General features: G+C 40.0%; 1 protein-coding gene across 4 annotated transcripts in view; it reads left to right on the top strand.

Annotated features, from left to right (window-relative positions):
- Window positions 1–20208, top strand: part of MTR (5-methyltetrahydrofolate-homocysteine methyltransferase) — a 101505-nt gene that overhangs the window by 54843 nt on the left and 26454 nt on the right. For all 4 annotated transcript variants that reach the window (XM_058542956.1, XM_058542957.1, XM_058542955.1 and 1 more), the window contains 6 exons: window positions 4536–4625; window positions 5712–5864; window positions 7689–7796; window positions 8929–9029; window positions 18185–18252; window positions 18840–18960. In XM_058542956.1, coding sequence (XP_058398939.1) covers window positions 4536–4625; window positions 5712–5864; window positions 7689–7796; window positions 8929–9029; window positions 18185–18252; window positions 18840–18960 — 641 coding nt within the window. The remainder of the gene's footprint in view (window positions 1–4535; window positions 4626–5711; window positions 5865–7688; window positions 7797–8928; window positions 9030–18184; window positions 18253–18839; window positions 18961–20208) is intronic.

The following is a 20208-nucleotide window of genomic DNA, read 5'->3' as shown; positions in this document are numbered from 1 at the left end:
ACTAATAACTGACTAAGGCAGGGTTCTGTTGAAGGTCAAAAGGGTATCATAGCTTATATAATCATGAAGTTCTGCCAGAGAGTTCCTAACCCATAAAAAGATGTGCTACTTCATCTTTTCCTCCACTGTCTTGAGACAGCTCTCTCACTTAGGAAAGATAGGGCTCCTTATTTGTAAGACTATTCTCATTTAACGTTTTGTTGGCTTTGTATTTTATGTCAGTCATTCTTTTCCGTCTGTGTTCACTTTTAGCATTTGTTTACAAGTTGTTTCTGTATATCATGCTGAGCTGACAAGAGGTTTGCCCCCAGGGCACAGCCAAATTGAGGGAAATCTTAATAGCAATTCCACGAGCTTAAACAATCCATCATGTAAGAAATTGCCTCCCTCTTAATGTAACCACAAGGCCTTATTACAAGCAGTTGATCCCTCTGTCAAGTAGGCTAACTATCTACGTCAAGGTGACTTCTGTTACCATTAAAGGAATTAATAACCAAAACAGTATACTTTAATAACTCCCAGGAGTCGCCAGCTCTGGAGCAATTCCTCAGGATACACCAAGTGCAAATGGAGCATGAAAAGCAGGAATATCATAAGGCAAATAAGGGTTGAGGAATTTTTTTTTCTTTATAAGGGAATTATCTCTTTTTGTTATCAAATGATGAAGTCTACACCCAAGTTCCTGCCTGATACATTATTGAGGAAGAGTAGAAAGAATCTGATCTTCCTAAACTGTCTAATCCTTCTTTGGGGGAGTAATGGGCTTTACTGAAAAATAATTCCCCTAATTTGGTGCAGACTGACCTGTGGTGAATAAATTATTTTTGGTAATAAAAAGTTCCAGGTGTCATGGTAACATATAATTCACATGGAGTTTCTTTATTAAGTACTTCTTAGGAGGACCCTAATAGAGGTCATGACCCCTTTAGGCATGAACTGGAAGAATCTGTGCTCTGAATAGGATAGCTCTTGAATGACCTCAGATTGCGAGAATATTCTTGATACTTTTCTGGAAAAAAGGTCATCTGGCCTTGATCCTCTCGTTGCCATTGGAGCTCACATTCTTCTTTGGCTTTCTCTCCAGCAGTTCACTCCTCTTCATGCTGGTCCAGTTTGATTTCAGAAACAAAACGCAGATCACCATGAGGACCCTGTGAAGCAGAAGCTACTCTAGAGTAGTGGATAGGATGCGAGGAGTAGCCAGATGGACGTGACAATTGATTGTTGGGTTTGCTTGGCAGCCTGCGGTTTTGATGAACTTCCACAGCGTGTCTGGTGTCTGGTCTAACTTAGGGTGTGAAACTGTGCAGCAGCTTGTATTTAGATCATCCTATTGAATAACTAGTTGGAGAGCAGGATGGGCTCAGCTTGCCACGTTGTACTTCTGACATAGTTGCTTTTAAATGGCATCATTTCATCTTAAGTATTGATTTTCTGAAGCATGTTCAACAGGTGGGGTAGTTTTCATTCATTGTAGCCCCCAACACTTGAGTGAAGTCTTCACTGGCCTTCACTGTGTCCTGACCTGCCGCTGTTTGTAATCACGTACGTATTGACCCCTCTCCACCCCATACATGCAGCACACTGTGATATTTTTCTGTGAACACACCAGGTCCAAGAGTGTTGGAACACTCTGCCCTGTTTTTACACATCAAACTCCATCCCGCAACAGGAATTGCCTGATTTTGTGGCTAAGAGAACAAAGGGTGTTTACATGTATCAAGAGACGTGAATGCGAGCTTTAGAGGGACTTTCTCTTTCTTTCTTTTTTTTTGCAGTGCCTCATAGCTCTAGTTTTCATGTTTTCCCTTAAATAAAGGTCAGAGTATGTAACCTATGAATTTTGTAATTTTTAGGGTATTTTTAATGGAGATATAATTAACATATTAGTTTCAGGTATACAACATAATGATTCCATATATTGTGAAATGATCACCACAATAAGTCTAGTTAACATCTATCACCACACAGTTTCAAATTTTCTTGTGATGAGATCTTTTAAGATCTACTCTCTTAGCAACTTTCAAATATATAGTACAGTATTGTTAATTATAATCACCATGCTGTACATTATATCTCCAAGACTTTTTTATTTTTTATTTTTTGACCACCTTCACTCATTTTGCCCCCCTACCTCCCTGCCTCTGGCAACCACCAATCTGTTTTCTCTTATCTATGAGTTCAGTTTTTTGTTTGTTTGTTTGTTTTAGATTCCACATATAAGTGAGATCATATGGTATTTATCTTTTTCTGTCTGACTTATTTCACTTACACAATGCCCTCAAGCTCCATCCATGTCATTGCAAATGGCAGGATTTTCTTCTTTATGGCTGAATAATATTCCATTAGGTATTTTCTTTATTCATTTATCCATTGATAGATACTTGGGTTAGTCCTATGTCTTGGATATTTTAAAAAATGCTGCAAACAATTATTTTTAAATTACGTCTTCTTTAGGTTTTTCAATATGTGAGAAAGCCCTTGTGTTGTCATAATTTTAGTTACAGCCCCAGCCCTGAATCTTTGCGTTCCCTCCAAGTCCTTCCTTCTCTTCTTACACATGGTTTGTTACTTAATGCCTTTGTGTTTGTCCTTTCCTTCCCCTCCTGTTACCACCACTAGAGTCTAAGCCTTCATCTTGGACTATTAAAATGTTCTCCCCCTTCTTGGGTTCTCTTTAAAATACTACTTTGTTTCTTTTTTTTTGTGAGGAAGGCTGGCTCTGAGCTAACATCCATTGCCAATCCTCCCCTTTTTACTGAGGAAGATCAGCCCTGAGCTAACATCTGTGCCCATCTTCCTCTATTTTGTATGTGGGTCGCCGACACAGCATGGCTTGATGAGCAATGTGTAGGTCCATGCCCAGGATCCGAACCTGCAAACCCTGGGCCGATGAAGCGGAGTGCATGAACTTAACCACTACACCACCGGGATGGCCCTTAAAATACTACTTTGAATGTTACTCTGCAGCTTCCAAACTTTGAATTGTTCCCCCCATCCTGCAATTTCTTGGAGAGTTAAATCCACACTCCATAGCATAGATTTCTGGTGCTCTGTGACATGGCCTCTACTATCTTTCACAAACATTATGCCAGAAAATTTGTTTTTGTTCATCACTGAAACATTCAGCTAATATTTACCGAATTCTTGTTTTGTGCACTTTACTGAACTTGGAGGATCTAACTAGTAAGAGAACTATGTCCCTACAGAGCCTACAGTTTAGTGAGACGTGCAAAAATGTATGGAAGCGATTGTAATCCAGTGTAGTAAGTGCTATGGTAGGAGAAATACAGGATGCTGTGAGAATGCTTAGGAGGGACACTGAACCCAAAGGTAGAGGTGGTCAGGGAAAGCTTCCCAGAAGTGATGGGTCAGGTGAGCCCTGGAAGCTAAATAGGAGTTTGCCAGGCTAAGATTTGGGGTTAGAGAGCAGTGCTGGTGGTCCCTGCCAGGGGAGGAGTATTTGCGTCTAGCTGGGGCCTGGCGTCGTGGTAGGTGCTGAATAAATGTACGTCAGAGGAGCAAATGTGAAGGCCCAGAGTTGAAAGAGATGATGGAGAGTGTAAGGAACTAAAATATTGAGGATGCCTGAGCTTGTTGGGAATGGTAGAAGATGAGGCTATAGGAGAAAGCCAGATCAGGGCATTGTATGGCATAGAAAGGAGTCAGTACTATATCTCAAGAGCAATAGGCAATTTACAATGAATTTTTTCACATAGGGGCAATTTGATCAGATTTGCATTTTGGAAAGGTCCCTCTGGCTACTGTGTGGAAGGTGCATTGGAGACTAGGGTGATTCTAGGTTGTGGAGACCAGTTAGTTGCTTGGATTATGAAAGTGGAACCAGGTTGGAGAGAAATGTTGAGGAAGTGTAATCATTAGGACTTGGTGATTGATTAATTGTGAGGAATGAATGAAGGTTCAAGAATGATACTTATTTTCTGGTTTGGGTAACTGGTGCCACTGGTTGAGATGGAGAATACAGGTAAGATAATTCAGTTCACCTTATGTACCATAATCTTGTGCTTTTGTTCCTTTGCTGAAGCTGTCAGCTTCTTCCAAGTTTCTCTTCACCACCCCAGTTTGTGATAATCACTCCTTCCTCAGAATTCCTAGTCTAGTTTGTATTATCTACTACTAGTCTGTACCATCTGCTCACTCGATCCTTGGCACAGGCTTTCTCTAGCAGCTTACCTTTCTTTGTATATTTTCCACCTCCCTTATGATATGACCAGGTCTTTGAGGGCATAGTTCGAGTCCTGCACTTCTTAGTGTGCCCACCTCCAGGCTGATGTCTGACCTGGCTTCATTACAGCCTCTGTACATATATTTGTGGGTAGTCATGGTCCTTGCTGAAAGCTTTAAAAACTCATCAAATGTGGGGTATAACTTCAAACATTTATTGAGATCTTAATTCCTGCTGGATACTCTACGAGCGGCTGGAAATATAAAAGAAGAATAAAACATAGTTTTTTGGTGCCAAATAATTCTAAGTGACCTGTAGTACCCATTTCTCTGTCCTAATTTCAATTCAGACTCACGGCAAAGGAGGGAAGAAAGTCATCCAGACCGACGAGTGGAGGAATGGCCCCATTGAACAACGCCTTGAGTATGCCCTTGTGAAGGTGAGCTGTGCGAGCGCTGAGTGAGTATGAACTGGAGGGCAGGTGGCTCCTCGTGGTTGTCTGACGTTGTTGCTGGAAGGGTGGTGCTGACAGCAGCTGGCAAAGGAGGTTCTCTAGACCACCCCTGGGTGATTTTGCACCCCCTATCTGGCACATTTGGCAGTGTCTAGAGACATTTTTGGTTGTCACAACTGGGGGTGGGAGGTGTTACTGGCATCCAGTGGCCAGGGATGCTGCTAAACATCCTACAGTGCACGGGACAGGCCTGCATGACGAAGAATTCTTCAGCTCAAAGTGTCAGTATTGCCAAGGTTGAGAAATGCTCTCCTAGACCGAGTTGCTGTCAGTCGATCAACAGTCAATTCCTGGCTCTTCTGCTGATAATTGGAGTTTTAGCCAACATAATCTCTTAGCTTCGGTTTCCTCATTTTTGAGTCTGGAGAATTTCAGAGGTTTTTTTTTGGCTCTAGAATTTAACTTTTAACTTCCTGGACCTTTTGAGATTCGCATATTTCGGGTTGTGGAACTAATCAGCCACGTCCAAGGAGCCTTGAACTGGGGATGCTGAAGGATTAGGGCTAAGTCAGTGGAGGCTTCATGGAAGTGAACTTCCCCTAAGGGTGCCGCCCATCGTCATTCCTCCCCAAGCCCCGTAACGTTACAGTGAGAAAACATACTGACCTCACAGGAGATATTTATTAATGTATAATCTCATAAAGCACTAGGATAAAAAGTGTATTTTATTATGAATTTGACTTTGCTTGTTAGTACTCCTTCTCTCACTAACAGCTCACTTTTACTGAGTAATTACTTTGTATCAATAAAGCCAGCTAAACGCTTTACATGGGTTCTCTCACTTAATCCTCAAAATAGACATATGAAAGAGTAGGTACTATGTAGTATTTTACTTTATGAAACTGAGGCTTAATTAATTGTCTAAATTAGTGATAGGAGCCAGGATATGAACCCGTGAAGTCTGATTCTAAAACCCCCACTCTTAAGCATTTCCATGATTCATTCTTTGTTGGCTGTTTGGACTTAAAGCAATTTTTAATGTGATCTTTTTTCCCCAATTTCTTTTTGTAGGGCATTGAAAAATATATTGTGGAGGATACTGAGGAAGCCAGGTTAAACCAGGAAAAATATCCCCGACCCCTGAATATAATTGAAGGGCCCCTGATGAATGGCATGAAAGTTGTTGGTGATCTTTTTGGAGCTGGAAAAATGTTTCTACCTCAGGTTGGCAAAAAATGGGGGGAAGTTTTCACAATTGAAAGAAAAACTCTATGTCTTGTAATAAATAGTAAGTTTGGGTATATTTCTCAGGTTTTAATTTTGAGGAGAGCCCAGGGACATTGAGATCTGGTCATTCTTTCTCTAAACGTATTTAGGAGTAACGTCTGATTTAAAAACCCATCTTTAGGGTGATGTGGAGATTAGAGGTCATCTGGAAATTCTTAGCATTCTCATCTTCTGTACCACCTCTTACCCCCAACACCTGTCTATCTCTCCCCTCAAATTAAAATAAAACCCAAGATTAATATAAAGTTATTAATATTAAGATTTGATTTGACCAGCCAATATTCACCTTTAAGGATCCATATTTTGAAAAAATTATTACCATTTTAAACAGTGATATACAGTCAATGATATGTTTCGAGTAAAACCAGAACTCTTATTTTGATTTATAGCAGCTGCTAACCACATCATTTAACACATACTTGTTGAGCCCTTTGGGTTTGGTGCTATGAGGCATACGAAAAACTAAAAGGTCTTGTTCTTTTTTTGTTTTTAATTTACTTATTCTATATTTAATTGTTAATTGCCCATTTTCCTTCATAATGTTCATCCTTTTTTTAAACCGCTTTATTTTATAATTAACATACAATAAACTGCACGTATTTAAAGCATACAGTTTGATAAGTTTAACATGTCTGCACCTGGGAAACCATCACCACACTCAACAGAAGGAACATTTAGTTGTCCTGTCATCTTAGTCTCCTCCAATCTGTGATAGTTCCTCAGTCTTTGTTTTTCACGACGTTGACTTATTATTTTAACTTTTTGAGTTAGCTTTAGACTTACAGACAAATTGCAAATGCAGTTTAAATGTGTCCATATATCTCCCACCCAACTTCTTCCCCCAATGTTAACGTTTTTACATGACCATGCTATGATTATCAGAACTGGGAAATTAACATTGATATGCTGTTGACCAAAGACCTTATTCACATTTCACCAGTTTTTCCACTACTGTTTTCTTTGTTGCAGGATGCCACATTGCTTTTATCCTGCCCCCTATAACAGTTCCTCAGGCTTTCCTTGTGACCTTGACTTTTGAAGAATACAGCACAGTTATTATGTAGACTGTCCCTCAATTTGAATTTGTCTGATTTTTTCTCATTTTTGGCAAGAATAGCATTGAGTAATGCTGTGCCTTTCTCCATGGATCATATCAAGAGGCCCGTCTTGTTATGACTCATTACTGGTGATGTTAACTTTGATCATTTGGTTAATGGTGTCTGGTAGGTTTCTCGACTATAAATTTGCTTGTGGGGAGAAACTTTAAGACTGTGCAAATATCCTGTTTCCCATCATACTTCCGCCAATGAATTTTAGCATACATTGATGAATTTTGTAAAAGGCTCTGTTCTTGCTTAAGCATAAGCCTTCATTATAAGTGAATTGTAATGCTGGGGATTGAGAGGAGAAGGCTGAGAAGGGGCTCATGGTAGAGAAGCTTGAAACTTGAAGGATGCATAGAGAACTTGGAAAAGTGATGGAAGGCCTTCTAGGCAGAGAAAGAATAACATGTAGAAGTTCAGAGGCCAGAAATTGCAACGTTTGATTTCCAGCCTTGTTTTCCTTCTGCTTTACCTCGTTCATTGGCCCTCGCCACAGGAATCTCGTTTGTTATCCTGCCCACTGTCAAAAGTGGACTCCAGTGTGGCTGACCTAAGGTCAAAGCATTCCTTCTTAATTTATGCTAAAATTTCACAAGTGGCCATTAGCAACCATTCAGGTGGTTTTGTAAAGATGCCTTCCTCTGTGTATTTTTCCCAGGTTATAAAGTCAGCTCGGGTTATGAAGAAGGCCGTTGGGCACCTTATTCCCTTCATGGAAAAAGAAAGAGAAGAAGCTAAAGTGCTTACTGGTGCAGTAGAAGAAGAGGCAAGTCATTTTGTCCAGGCCTGTGGGCCGTGGGAGACTCTTACTGGGGTGGGGGTAGGGACCATAGGGCTTGGCTGTGTTTGTCATTGAGGATAAAATAGAGAAGTGATCTACCTCTTTTATCAAGTATCAGAATATCCCAGGATTTTCCTTTGAATGTGGCTTTCTGAAATTTTTAACATGAACATAATTTTTCAAACAAAGCTCATGATTTCAATAAAAAAATAGTTCATTCATTCATCTATTGACCATTTACAAAGCTCCTACTATGTGCCAGGTACAGTGCTAGCCACTGAAGCTACAAATATCAGTCCCTGCCCTTGAGGTATCTGGATAATGAATGTTTGGTGTTGGAAAGCCTCTTAACTGAATCTTCTCTCTGTATCCTGGTAATGTCCTTGGCACTGCTTCTGGATTCAATTTAATTCTTGTTGGCTGCACCAACATAGTAAATTATTGAGCTTTGACCTTGTTTAGCGCCCTGTGAAAATCCGTCTATTTGGGCCCCTAGGATTCTGAATTCTTAAATTGATCTGAGTTTGTGAGTGGTTCAGACAGACATAGTGTTTATAAAAATCCCACTTGCCTTGCATGCCTTTTCCTTTTCTTTTTTCTTTTTTCTTTTTCTTTTTTGGAGGGAGGGGATACTGACAGTGCACACAACACCAGTGCTGAAGAAACAAGATTATCAAATGCCCCTCTGTACCCGGCTGTTGTGGTGGTGGTCCAGTTTCTGAGGGGACATATGCAGTTCATCGGCTCCCCCTCTCCTCCCTCCCTCTCCCTTTACTGCTGACAGTAAACATTTGTCAGACAGTTTTGGGGGTTATGGATATGGTCTTCAGCTATGGGACTGTTTTGTATTTGAACATAAACTGTTCTTTGAGGCGCTAGAACCCATGATCTTAGTTGAAGCTCCCTGAGCTAACCACCTAGGTAGGCCTCCTTTGAACTGCTCGGGCTTATAGCTGTCTACTTGCAGAGCACATGATTTAGGCTCCAGGGCTATCTTTGAGGTTGTCCTGGTTGTATTAAGTTGCTTTCTGTGCCAGCACCTGTCTGGCTCTAGAGAACCAGGTGATCTGCTCTAAAATGACCACAGAAATGCTTAGCTGTTTGGCTTACTCTCCAGGACCCTTACCAAGGCACCATTGTGTTGGCCACAGTTAAAGGCGACGTGCATGACATAGGCAAGAACATAGTTGGAGTCGTCCTGGGCTGCAATAATTTTAGGTAAGTTGAGACCACTTCTTTCAACTCCTTTCTTATTTAAAAATAAAAGATTAACAGGATAATTCCTTATTGGGTTGGAGGGGTAGAATATGGCAGTGGATGTTAGAGGTTATTTTTAATTACTTTTTCCTTACTGTGTTTTCGAGTTTTCTGTTTTGAACGTACCTTTTTAAATGAAATAAGTTAGTAATTGTTTTATCTGTTATATGTTCAATAAGGACAAAAAGAATATTGAAAACTATTCAAGTAGAGTCAGAACAACCAAGAGGCTTCTTGAGAATTGACCTTGGGCCAGAGGCTCCAGTGACTAGAACACTGGGCTCCTACCCGTGGCTGGTGGCATGAAGCATGTTCCCTTTTCCTCTCAATAAACTGCCGTATTTTAGAGCCAAGATGTTATTAGACTTCGGCTAAATGAAGTTTCATAAGAGGGTTTTGACTGTACAATTCTCTCTTTCCTTTGCTTAGAACAGGACCACGCATGCCTCTTGGTAATGATGTAGCTAGATTTTGGAACGTTGTAGACAAGTAAAATCCCTTTTTGATATATCTCATTATAGTGAATAAATATTCAGTACAAAGTTATTTCCATGTGAGAGCTGATGACCTATAGTAAGTATGTATTTTGCTCAGATTTCAATATTCTTCATAATCAAAAGCCTAATATAACTAAGGCCTTCTCTGGTCCATATCCAAGCAACAGTCCTCTTGAGTCATAGACTTCTTTCCAGTGCACTATTTTCTCTGTAGAGAAGAGAGACTTGACGGCAGCTACCTCTGTGCCCCCTTAGAGTTCCCTTCCCCTGCTGTCAGATAACAATTACCCTTCAAGCCCCCTCCCTCCTCTCAACGTGTTTCTCCATCTCTGCCTTAAAGGCTAATTAAATGCAACTAAGAACCACTCAGGAAGGCTGGAGATGGAGGAGCGGTGTCAGGATGGCACCTTTTTCCCTCTGACTGTCTTCACAAGCACTTCTGTGTGCCTGCCTCAGTGTCAAATGACCTAGCATTCTCTTCTAGTCCTGGAAATGATGAATATTGTTCTTGGAATGTCTTTATTATTTCTTTAAAGATAAGTGTATTGGAGACACCGTGGAGGTTGTTATAATGAGATTTCACCTGTAAACTAAGTATTTGGATAAAGTGTTTGCTTCCTAAACATTTCTGCTCTTGTCTCACCTTTTCAAACTCGATGTCGACAGTTTCGATTTGCATTCATCACAGTTAAAGTTCAGTTCAGCTAATAAATGTTTATAGATCATCTGCTACATACCATGTATTGTACTAGAGGCACCAAAATGATTTAGCTGACTTTTCTCTGTTCAAGAAGTTTACTGTTTATCAGGCTAAACACCCAGGTGCATTTTCACCTGTGATAGTGGGACAAGAGCTGTTGAAAAGGCGACTTGTAGGCAGACTTCCTGAAGCAATTCTTGAGATATCGTTGTCATGTGTTTAGCATTTTTTATTTTGAGAAATGGATAAATAGGTGAGAGAATCATAGTAGGAATGTTTTTTCCTCCGGTAAAGACATCTGAAGAGGCCAGAGGGAACTGTGGCTCTTCTCCAGGGTGCTGCTAGAGCTGAATGTCAGCGGTTATGAAAGGCTCCTTATTAAACCGGAGGCTTTCCTCCAGCACATCCAGTTCCTCTCTCTTGTGCATTGCAGGTCTGCTTATCTTTGCTAGTAAGTCTAACTGGAGAAGCATCTTCCGATGAAACTTTATTCTTGTTACAAAAACACAAGTGAATGTGCAAACTTTTTCTATCAAGTCAAACACCCCTTTGGGTCCCGTGTCTCATAACATTGGTGAGTTTATAATTTTATGGTGTCAACTAGTAGACAAGTACCCCGGAGATCTGCCTTCTGTAGTTAGATGTATACTTGGCTAAGCATTAGTGTTCTAGGCTGGATGCCTGGGTGAGTCATCCAGCTAGTGAGTGAGTCTAGCAGACCATCCAGGACCAAATCCTAATGCAACTTTCTTGATCTCAGCTCTTTGTCATTGATGTCATTGATGTATCTCATGAAATGATAAGGATTTTTTTCTTTGTGGGGAAAGAAGATGTAAAGAAGACTAAAAGTGATAGTTGTTTCTAGACAAAAAATACATGTTTTTATGGAGATGATGCATCAGAGTCTATGTTACAATAGAATTTGCAAATCTGAGAATTTGAATAGATCTTGAGATATATCCACCAAGAGGTTACTAATACCTAACATTTGTTTACCACTTCGCAATTTATATAGTGCTTTTATATAACTAATTTTTCTTTTTTTGTCTTCTTTTACTGACTTTTTTTCTTTTACTTTCTTTCATCTTTCCTTTCTTTTAACAGTTTTGATCCTGCTCTTCCTGCCTCAATTATTGTATATCTCATTTTACAGATGGGAAAACTGAGACTTAGAGAAGTCAAGTGATTTCTTCATGGTCACACAGCTAGCAAGTGGCAGGCCAACCTCAGGGCTTCTGATTCCAAAAGTGGGGATTCTGTGCTGTGTCAGTTTACCTTCCGATGTTTATTCCAGTTATAAAGTTAACTTTAACTGTAATGTCTGATATTAATAGTCTAGTTAAATTCCTTTTAAGAAATAATTTAGAATATTTAAAAATATTGTTGATCAGATATTTGATCACATGCAAGTTGATTTTAGATATACTCTTTAATAATACTTATATGAAAAGACAAATATAAATATCTCCCATGTAACAGATAATTTTTGTAAGAAAAGGTGGGATATATCAACAGAAATTTTAAAATTACATATCATACATCTAGTACTTTAAAAAATATGGATCTGGTAAAACAGATAATGAGGCATATTTATATTTTAACCAGTGATTCTTTATATAGCTGTCTTGTATGGGTAAAAAATGAGCAATATATGGCTAAGAATGAGATACTTGGAAACTGTACGTTAGCGTGTTCGGCTGAGTGGGGAAAGTGGCTGTGTCTGGGTCAGGACACACTAGGCCAGTCTCTCCTAAGCACCTCACGTGTTCACTTGATACTTGCCCAGAGGCTTTCAACTTGATATGTGTGTATATGTGTGTGTGTATATGAAATAAATTATAGGTATATTGTTTTCCAGCATTATTGAGATATAATTGATATAGAACACTGTGTAAGTTTACGGTGTACAACGTGTTGATTTGATACAGTTATATACTGCGATAGGATTGTTGCCATGCCAACACATAGCCAACACATAGGAGTGTTGGCTAACACCTCCATCACCTCACATAATTACCATTTCTTTTTTGTGGTGAGAACATTTAAGATCTACTCTCTCAACGTTTTCAAGTGTATAATACGATATTATTAACTGTATTCACAATGCTGTGTATTAGATCCCCAGAACTTATTCATCTTCCAACTAGAAGTTTGTATCCCTTGACCAACATCTCCCCATTTCCCCCACCCCCCAGTCTCTGATAACCACCATTCTACTCTCTCTTTCTATGAGTTTGGCTTCTTTAGATTCCACATATAAGTGAGATCTTGAGGTATTTGTCTTTCTCTGTCTGACTTATCTCACTTAGCATAATGCCCTCAAGGTCCATCCATGTTGTCGCAAAAGGCAGGATTTCCGTCTTCCTTGTGGCTGAGTAATCCTCCATTGTATATGTATATACACCACATCTTTATCCATTTATCTGTTGACAGGCACTTAGGTTGTTTCCATATCTTGGCTGTTGTGAATAATACTGCAATAAACATGGGAGTACAGATATCTCTTCTATATCCTGTTTTCATTTCCTTTCGATATATACCTAGAAGTGGGATTGCTGGATCATATGGTAGTTCTATTTTTAATTTTTTGAGAAACCTCCATATTGTTTTCCATAGTGGCTGTACCGGTTTACATTCCCACCATCAGTGCACAAGGGTTCCCTTTTTTCCACATCCTCACCAACGCTTGTTATTTCTTGTCTTTTTGGTAATAGCCATTCTAACAGGTGTGAGGTGATAGCTCATTGTGAGTTTGATTTGCATTTCCCTGATGATTAGTGATATTAAGCGTCTTTTCATGTATCTGCTGTCCCCTTATATGTCTTCTTTGGAAAAATGTCTATTCAATTCCTCTGCCCAACTTGTATTATTTTGAAGAGGAGACTTTCAAGAATTTTATTTATTTATATATTTTTAAAAAGGAGAAATGGAAAGAGACCCTATTACCTCCACTTAACCCCTGATGGGAAACCTGTGTTGGGGACTGCAGACTGGCAGGGTACCTCCATCTGGTGGTAGCACCTATGAATTGCAGGATCAGAAACAAGCTGCCACCTTAGTTCAGTTCATGTGACAGCAAATATGAGGCGTCTTAAGTGGATGCAGATGCATAGCTAGTTTTATTCTCCTTTTTAAGTTCCTTCTGGAGAGTAAAAGAGACTTTATCTATTACAATATTTATTTTCTAAATTGTATGTATTCTTAAATAGTATTTGATGCCTTTGCTAAAGCATTTAGTGCAGCTTACATTTTTTTCTGAATTAGAAGCCCAAATTAAATGCTTGTTTTTACAACTGTGTTATAAGCACTTTAGAAAGATGGTTATAAAACCAATATTTTTCCATAACATTCATTTTTATTCTCTTTAATCTCTCATGTGGCAAAATACAAGAATGAGTATGAGAAGAGCCCTACAAACATGGGGTGTAGCTCAAAGTGAAGAAGGGAAGCCAAGGGAAAGTCAGGGGAGATGGTGATGTATGTGGGGGAAGGAGGAAGTTGTAGTAAAGGTGAGAGAACATGGACAGGGGTGGTGGGAAGAGTGGCGGCAGCCACAAAAGGCAGGGGTGTGTTTGACCCATGCCCTCGTCTCCAGGCTTCAGATCCCTTTCTTCAGCCAGAGTTCCCCAGGGCCAGCTCGTTCATGATTCTGGACCTTCATAGTGCTAGTCTCTGCCTGGACTGCCCTCTTTTTCCCTGCATCTGGCTAATACCTACTTATTCTTTCAAAATTCAGCTCAGGTGTCACCCTCCTGGGACTCTTCTGATTGTCATCCGGTTTAGAAGGCCTCCCATAACACGCTGGAAACACCTCCATCGCAGCACTCACTACACTATATTCTGATTCAGAACTTGCCAACAGTTTCTCAACTCAGATGTGCTGAGAAACTCATCCCCTTCCTCGAGGGTGGGGCTGGGGGTAGCCTCAGTCCCAGACTGGTTGTCCCTGACAGTGAGCAACCACCTCATGTATCCCAGGGCCATAAATATTATTTTCTATGCATGGAAAAAGTTAGGGAGTGCTCTTCTAATCCATGATATATTTGACTGTTTCCCAACAAGACTTCTTAAGGCAGGCTAATTGGAAATTGAACTTGTCTCCCAGTCCCCTGGCTCACTGTTCTCAGATCCCTTCTTACCTCGCTGACCACTAGTTGTCTCTCTCTTTTGCTGATTTCTGCTTTGTGCAATCTATAAACAGGGGAGTGCTCCAGGGCTCTGGACCTCTTGGACCTCTGTCTGTCCTCACTGCCTAGGTTAGTGCTTCTCAGACTGTAATGTGCCTTCTGATTGCCTGGGAATCTTGTTAAGAGTCAGATCTGATTGAAGTAGGGCTGGACCTGAGGTTCTGCATTTGTAACGAGCTCCCAGGTAGTGTTGGTGCTGCTGATGCAGGGAGCTCACCCACCTAGGGTGACTGTGGGACAGGCTTGTATCGTCTCATCCAGTCTCATGACTGCTTTTTTTCTTGCTCCTCTCTTCCCCCCTGCCCCTCCCCATCTCTTCTCTCTTCTTCCCCCTCCTCCTGCTCCTCCTCTGTCTTCCTCTCTTTCTCTCTCTGCTTTTGGCAATTTATTTCTCTAATTCTTTTACACATGGTCTCATGACATTTTAACACCATCTAATATGCTGACAAGTTCCAAGTTTTATCTCCAGCATGGATCTCTCACCTGAACTCCAGACATATGTATCCAATTAACTACCTGAGAGTTCCATTTGGATATCTAAAGAAGTCTCAAACTTAGTATTTTGAAAATTGAACTAATTGCCACCATTAAGATGCCCTCTCCTCCCTCTCTGACCTCACTGGCTACCACTTTCTCCTTCCTCAATTTCTATCCAGCCACAAAGTCTCCCTACTCTTTCTCAAACAAAGCCAGCATGCAGAAGATGTTCCTGAAAGATCCACTGCTTAAAACAAGGAAAAGGAATGAGAACAAGATGATGCTTGCCATCATACTGACGATTTTTAATTGAGTTTTAAAAATATATATAATGTTGAAAACAGCTTTGAAATGTATGCCTTTTTGTCTCTATTTTAAAAGCAATATGCTATTTTGTTTAGTTTTATATGCAACAGTCTATACTTAGTCATAGTTCAACAAAAGATCCAGTTACCAGACTTTTTTCAATATGCTAAAAAAAAAGGTGGTATCATCTCACTCCTGTTATAACCTGCGGTGTCATATCATTAAAACCTGTAGCTTTTCTTTCTACTGGGTTAGTGCTAACAGCTGAATATAGTTATCATTGATTTGAAATTGTCTGGCTTCTTACTGAGGATTCCATATGTGCTGGTTTATTTAAAAAAATTTTTTTTAAGTAATATGGGAACAAGCTAAAAAATCCAACAGTATAAAAGGGTATATAGTGAGAAACAAGGCTCCTTTCTGCCTCTGACATCCAGGACATTGTGGACATCACTCATTCATAGGGTCAGGAGTCAGAGCCGACTTGATGGCACATAAAACATAGTTCTTAAGCATTGATTTTTTTATTTAAAATTATTTTGCCTGTCTAATTTTAAGAATTGTTGACATTATGAAATAAGTGAAAATGCATGCTGTAATTTTTTAAACGTCTTTTAAACAAATACTCATGATAAAATTAAATTGTAATAATGACTGACATTATAGATCCTCTCTAGATCTAGAATAGAGGAGTAGCACATAGAATATTTTGCAGGGCAGAAATTACTGTTTTCTCTGAGTTCCAGAAAACTGTCTCCTCTGTGAATTGGAATTTCTCTGGTGGTATTCTCTTCCATCAGAGCATCCACCAGGCTTTCTCTGCCCATGCCCACCCTCTTTCTCATGTGGGCCCACCCAGAGCCAGCTTTTCCTTTGAGTCTCACACCATCTCTCCGGGTGAACTGCTCCCTGATTCAGGCTCCCTCTCCCTTGACTTACATAACCAGATTTCTTGATCATCAGCTTTTGGTGTGCAGGAACTGACCTCTTCTTGATTATCCTTCTCATTGGCTTCCGTGTAGTACACTGTTCAATAGATATTTATTGAGTGAACTTCCCCGGCATTTTTATTGGCCTAAATGGCTAAGAGGATGGGTTTTTTGGTGTCAGATCCTGGTGCAAATCCCAACTCTGCTACTAATTAATTGTGTGACTGGGCAAGTTGCTTAACTTCTCTGGGCCCAAGCTCCTCTGGGCCCTTTCTCATTAAAACATAAAAGTCATGTTTTCAAGAATAATAATAATATGGCCGGCCCCGTGGCTTAGCAGTTAAGTGCACATGCTCCGCTACTGGCGGCCCGGGTTCGGATCCTGGGCACGCACTGATGCACCGCTTCTCCAGCCATGCTGAGGCCACGTCCCACGTACAGCAACTAGAAGGATGTGCAACTATTACATACAACTATCTACTGGGGCTTTGGGGGAAAAAAAAAGGAGGAGGATTGGCAATAGATATTAGCTCAGAGCTGGTCTTCCTCAGCAAAAAGAGGAGGATTAGCATGGATGTTAGCTCAGGGCTGATCTTCCTCACAAAAAAAAAAAAGGAATAATAATAATAATAAAAAAAGAGTATTAATTGGTACAGCCTACCTCAAAATCAAGTTTAAAATATGAATCAAACATCATAAAAATATATTTAATGCAATAATCCCATTTATAATTATTCATCCAAATTATATATTTGGAGAAAGGAATAAAGTAAATATATGAAAACAAAACAAAAACGGGGCCTATAGTAGTACTTTATCATCGAGTTGTGGTGAGGGTTAAATGAGATTGCTTATAAAAAAGCTTAGCATAGGGGCCGGCCCAGTGGCTCAAGCGGTTAGGATCCCGGGCGCGCACCGACGCACCGCTTAGGAAGCCATGCTGTGGTGGCGTCCCATATAAAGTGGAGGAAGATGGGCATGGATGTTAGCCCACGGCCAGTCTTCCTCAGCAAAAAAGAGGAGGATTGGCAGATGTTAGCTCAGGGCCAATCTTCCTCACAGAAAAAAAAGAAAAAAAGCTTAGCATAGTGGAAGCAACCCAAGTGTCCATCGACAGATGAGTGAATAAACAGAATGTGGCACATCCATACAATGGAGTATTCAGCCTAAAAAAGGAATGAAGTTCTGACACATGCTACAACATGGGTGAACCTTGAAGACATTATGCTAAGTGAAACAAGACAGTCGCAAAAGGACAAATTATGTATGATTTCACTTATCTAAATGTCTAGAATAGACAAATTTATAGAGACAGAAAGTAGAATAGAAGTTGCCAGGGGCTGGGGGGGATGGGGAATTGTTGCTGAATGGTTACAGGGTTTCTGTTTGGGGTGATGAAAGAGTTTGAAAATAAATAGTGGTGATAGTTGCCCAATATTGTTACCCATTGTAATTAACGCCACTGAATTGTACACTTAAAAATAGTTAAAATGGAAAATTATATATATTTTACCAGAGCTTAAAAAATAATAATATAATATACCAAAAGCTGTTGAATTGTGTACTTGAAATGGGTGAAGTGACTGCTATGTGAATTATGTATCAATGAAGCTGTTTAAAAAAGCTTAGCATAGTCCTTGGCATGTGGTAAGTACTTAATAAATGGCAGTTGTAGTTGGGGTGGTTGTCAAAATTTAGTGAGCATTTCAATTCCAGTTTACATTAGAGCAGTACTTGATGGCTAAATAAAAATGTTAATTTCTGGGGCCGGCCCGGTGGTGTAGTGGTTAAGTTTGCATGCTCTGCTTCGGCAGCCCAGGGTTTGCAGGTTCAGATCCCGGGCGTGGACCTACACACTGCCCATCAAGCCATGCTGTGGCAGCATCCCACATGCAAAATGGAGGAAGACTGGCTCAGGGCCAGTCTTCCTCACCACCCTCCCCCCAAAAAAAATGTTCATTTCAGCTTTGTCTCTAATGGGTTCTCATTAATTTTCTCACATCTCATTTCTGTACCTCAGAGTTATTGATTTAGGAGTCATGACTCCCTGTGATAAGATACTGAAAGCTGCTCTTGACCACAAAGCAGGTACTGTGAAACTGTGCTTCTTGACGTTTCGCTACATGCCGTTCCCCCCAGGTGTCTGTCTGTCAGTGAATAGTGATGCCCCAGCCCCTGTGGGATCGGTGGGACAGTCAGACAGTCAAGTGCCAACTCCTGCGTGGGGGCTACTTTCATTGCCATTTATAATGGGAGTTGAAGAGGGGACTAGGTAACCGTGAAGCTCTGGAGATGGGGAATGGGGCAGGCTTTTTATAAGAGAACAGTGTTGTGTTAGAGTTTTTCTCTGGGTGTAGATGTTTTTATGTTTCTTCAGACACTGTGACACATTCGAGTCTGGGAAATTATATAACAATATATTCTATTTCATGGCTTCCCAAAACTATGGCAAGTACATTATTGCATCTTTAAGTTACAAATCATATTTACTACCAAAAGTAAACAATACATTGAAACCCCTCAGTCAGAGAAGATGTCTTAGAATTAGAAATTGGGAATTCATCTTAGGTCTTGTGGACTTGATTTACAAAGTTTCTAAAATGAGTCTTTATACTTTTCCTCTTTTTCTCCCATCCTCCTTCTCATTGTCCTTTTTTTCTTTTTTTAAATAATAGATATAATTGGCCTGTCAGGACTCATCACTCCTTCCCTGGATGAAATGATTTTCGTTGCCAAGGAAATGGAGAGATTAGCGATAAAGATTCCATTGTTGATCGGAGGAGCAACCACTTCGAGGTAAGTCAAGCTAATGAGCTTTATGCTTCCCTTTAAATTCTCTTAAATGCCTGTGTTTACAATCAGTGATGAAACCTGGGTTCTTTTCTCTTATGCTTAGTACATTGGCTCCATATTATATAAACACATGAACTTTCGGTCTTCACTTGGAGAACAGCCAGAATATTTTGGGAGCATGCTGTAGGAAACTCCTTGGTGATCTCCCTACCATTTGCCTTTTTTTGGATTCCTTTGACTTGCAGTTGTCTGTTCCTTAATCCTCTAACCTCCCATTCAGTTCTTGAGATTTCTAATGAACACTTACTCCTCTTGAAATCAAACTGAGTGGAGAAGCTGTGTATTTTGGCACAAAGACATTGCTTGAACTTCAGCTCACTCTCTATCTTGAAGCAGGTGTCTGACTGAATAATTATAGGTTCCCTTGAAGAGACTCTGACCTTGTAACAGTTGAGACAGAAAGCCAACCTAGCAAGAATGAAGCAAAGGATTGCTTTGGAAAGTTGTTTTTGAAAACTTTGGGTTAAACAATTTAAAAAGGAGAAAGTTCAAATTTGGTCACATAATCATTAGTTTGTCAGATTTTTCCTGGGGTCATGGTCATAATGATATTTGGTGAGAAATATGTTAATTATGGTATTAGACTTTTTATGACGCATTCCTTGTGCCCCATATAGTTCACTTCGGCAGGAAATAATACCCAGGTGGAGCATTGAACTTGATCCCACAAGCATACAGTTTATTTTTCTGATATAAAAATACAATAAGGGTCTGGTCAGGTATATTCCAAAGTTCCTTCATACTGGAAATAACTGTATGTTAAGCCATTTGTATTAGTCAAATTTATCCAGAGAAATGGAATCAATGGAATGTGTGTCTGTATATATACATGGGGGGGGGTTTATTTTAAGGAATTGACTCATGCAATTATGGAGGCTGGTAAGTCTGAAATCTGCAGGGAAGGTCGGCAGCTGGAGACCAGTCAAGAGTTGATGTTGCAGTCTTCAGTCCAAAGGCAGTCTGGAGGCAGAAATCCTTCTTCCTTGGGAGACTTCAGTCTTTTCTCTTAAGGTCTTTAACTGATTGGATGAGGCCCATACACATTATGGAGGGTAATTGGCTTCACTCAAAATCTACTGACTTAAGTGTTAATCACATCTAAAACATACCTTCACAGAAACATCTAGATTGGTATTTGACCAAAAATTGGGTCTCATGGCCTAGCCAAGTTGACACATAAAATTAACCATC

This window comes from Diceros bicornis, chromosome 6 (assembly GCF_020826845.1).
Source record: "Diceros bicornis minor isolate mBicDic1 chromosome 6, mDicBic1.mat.cur, whole genome shotgun sequence".
Taxonomy (NCBI): Eukaryota; Metazoa; Chordata; class Mammalia; order Perissodactyla; family Rhinocerotidae; genus Diceros; species Diceros bicornis.
The sequence above is the reverse complement of the archived record's forward strand: the minus strand, read 5'-3'. Positions and strand labels throughout refer to the sequence as shown.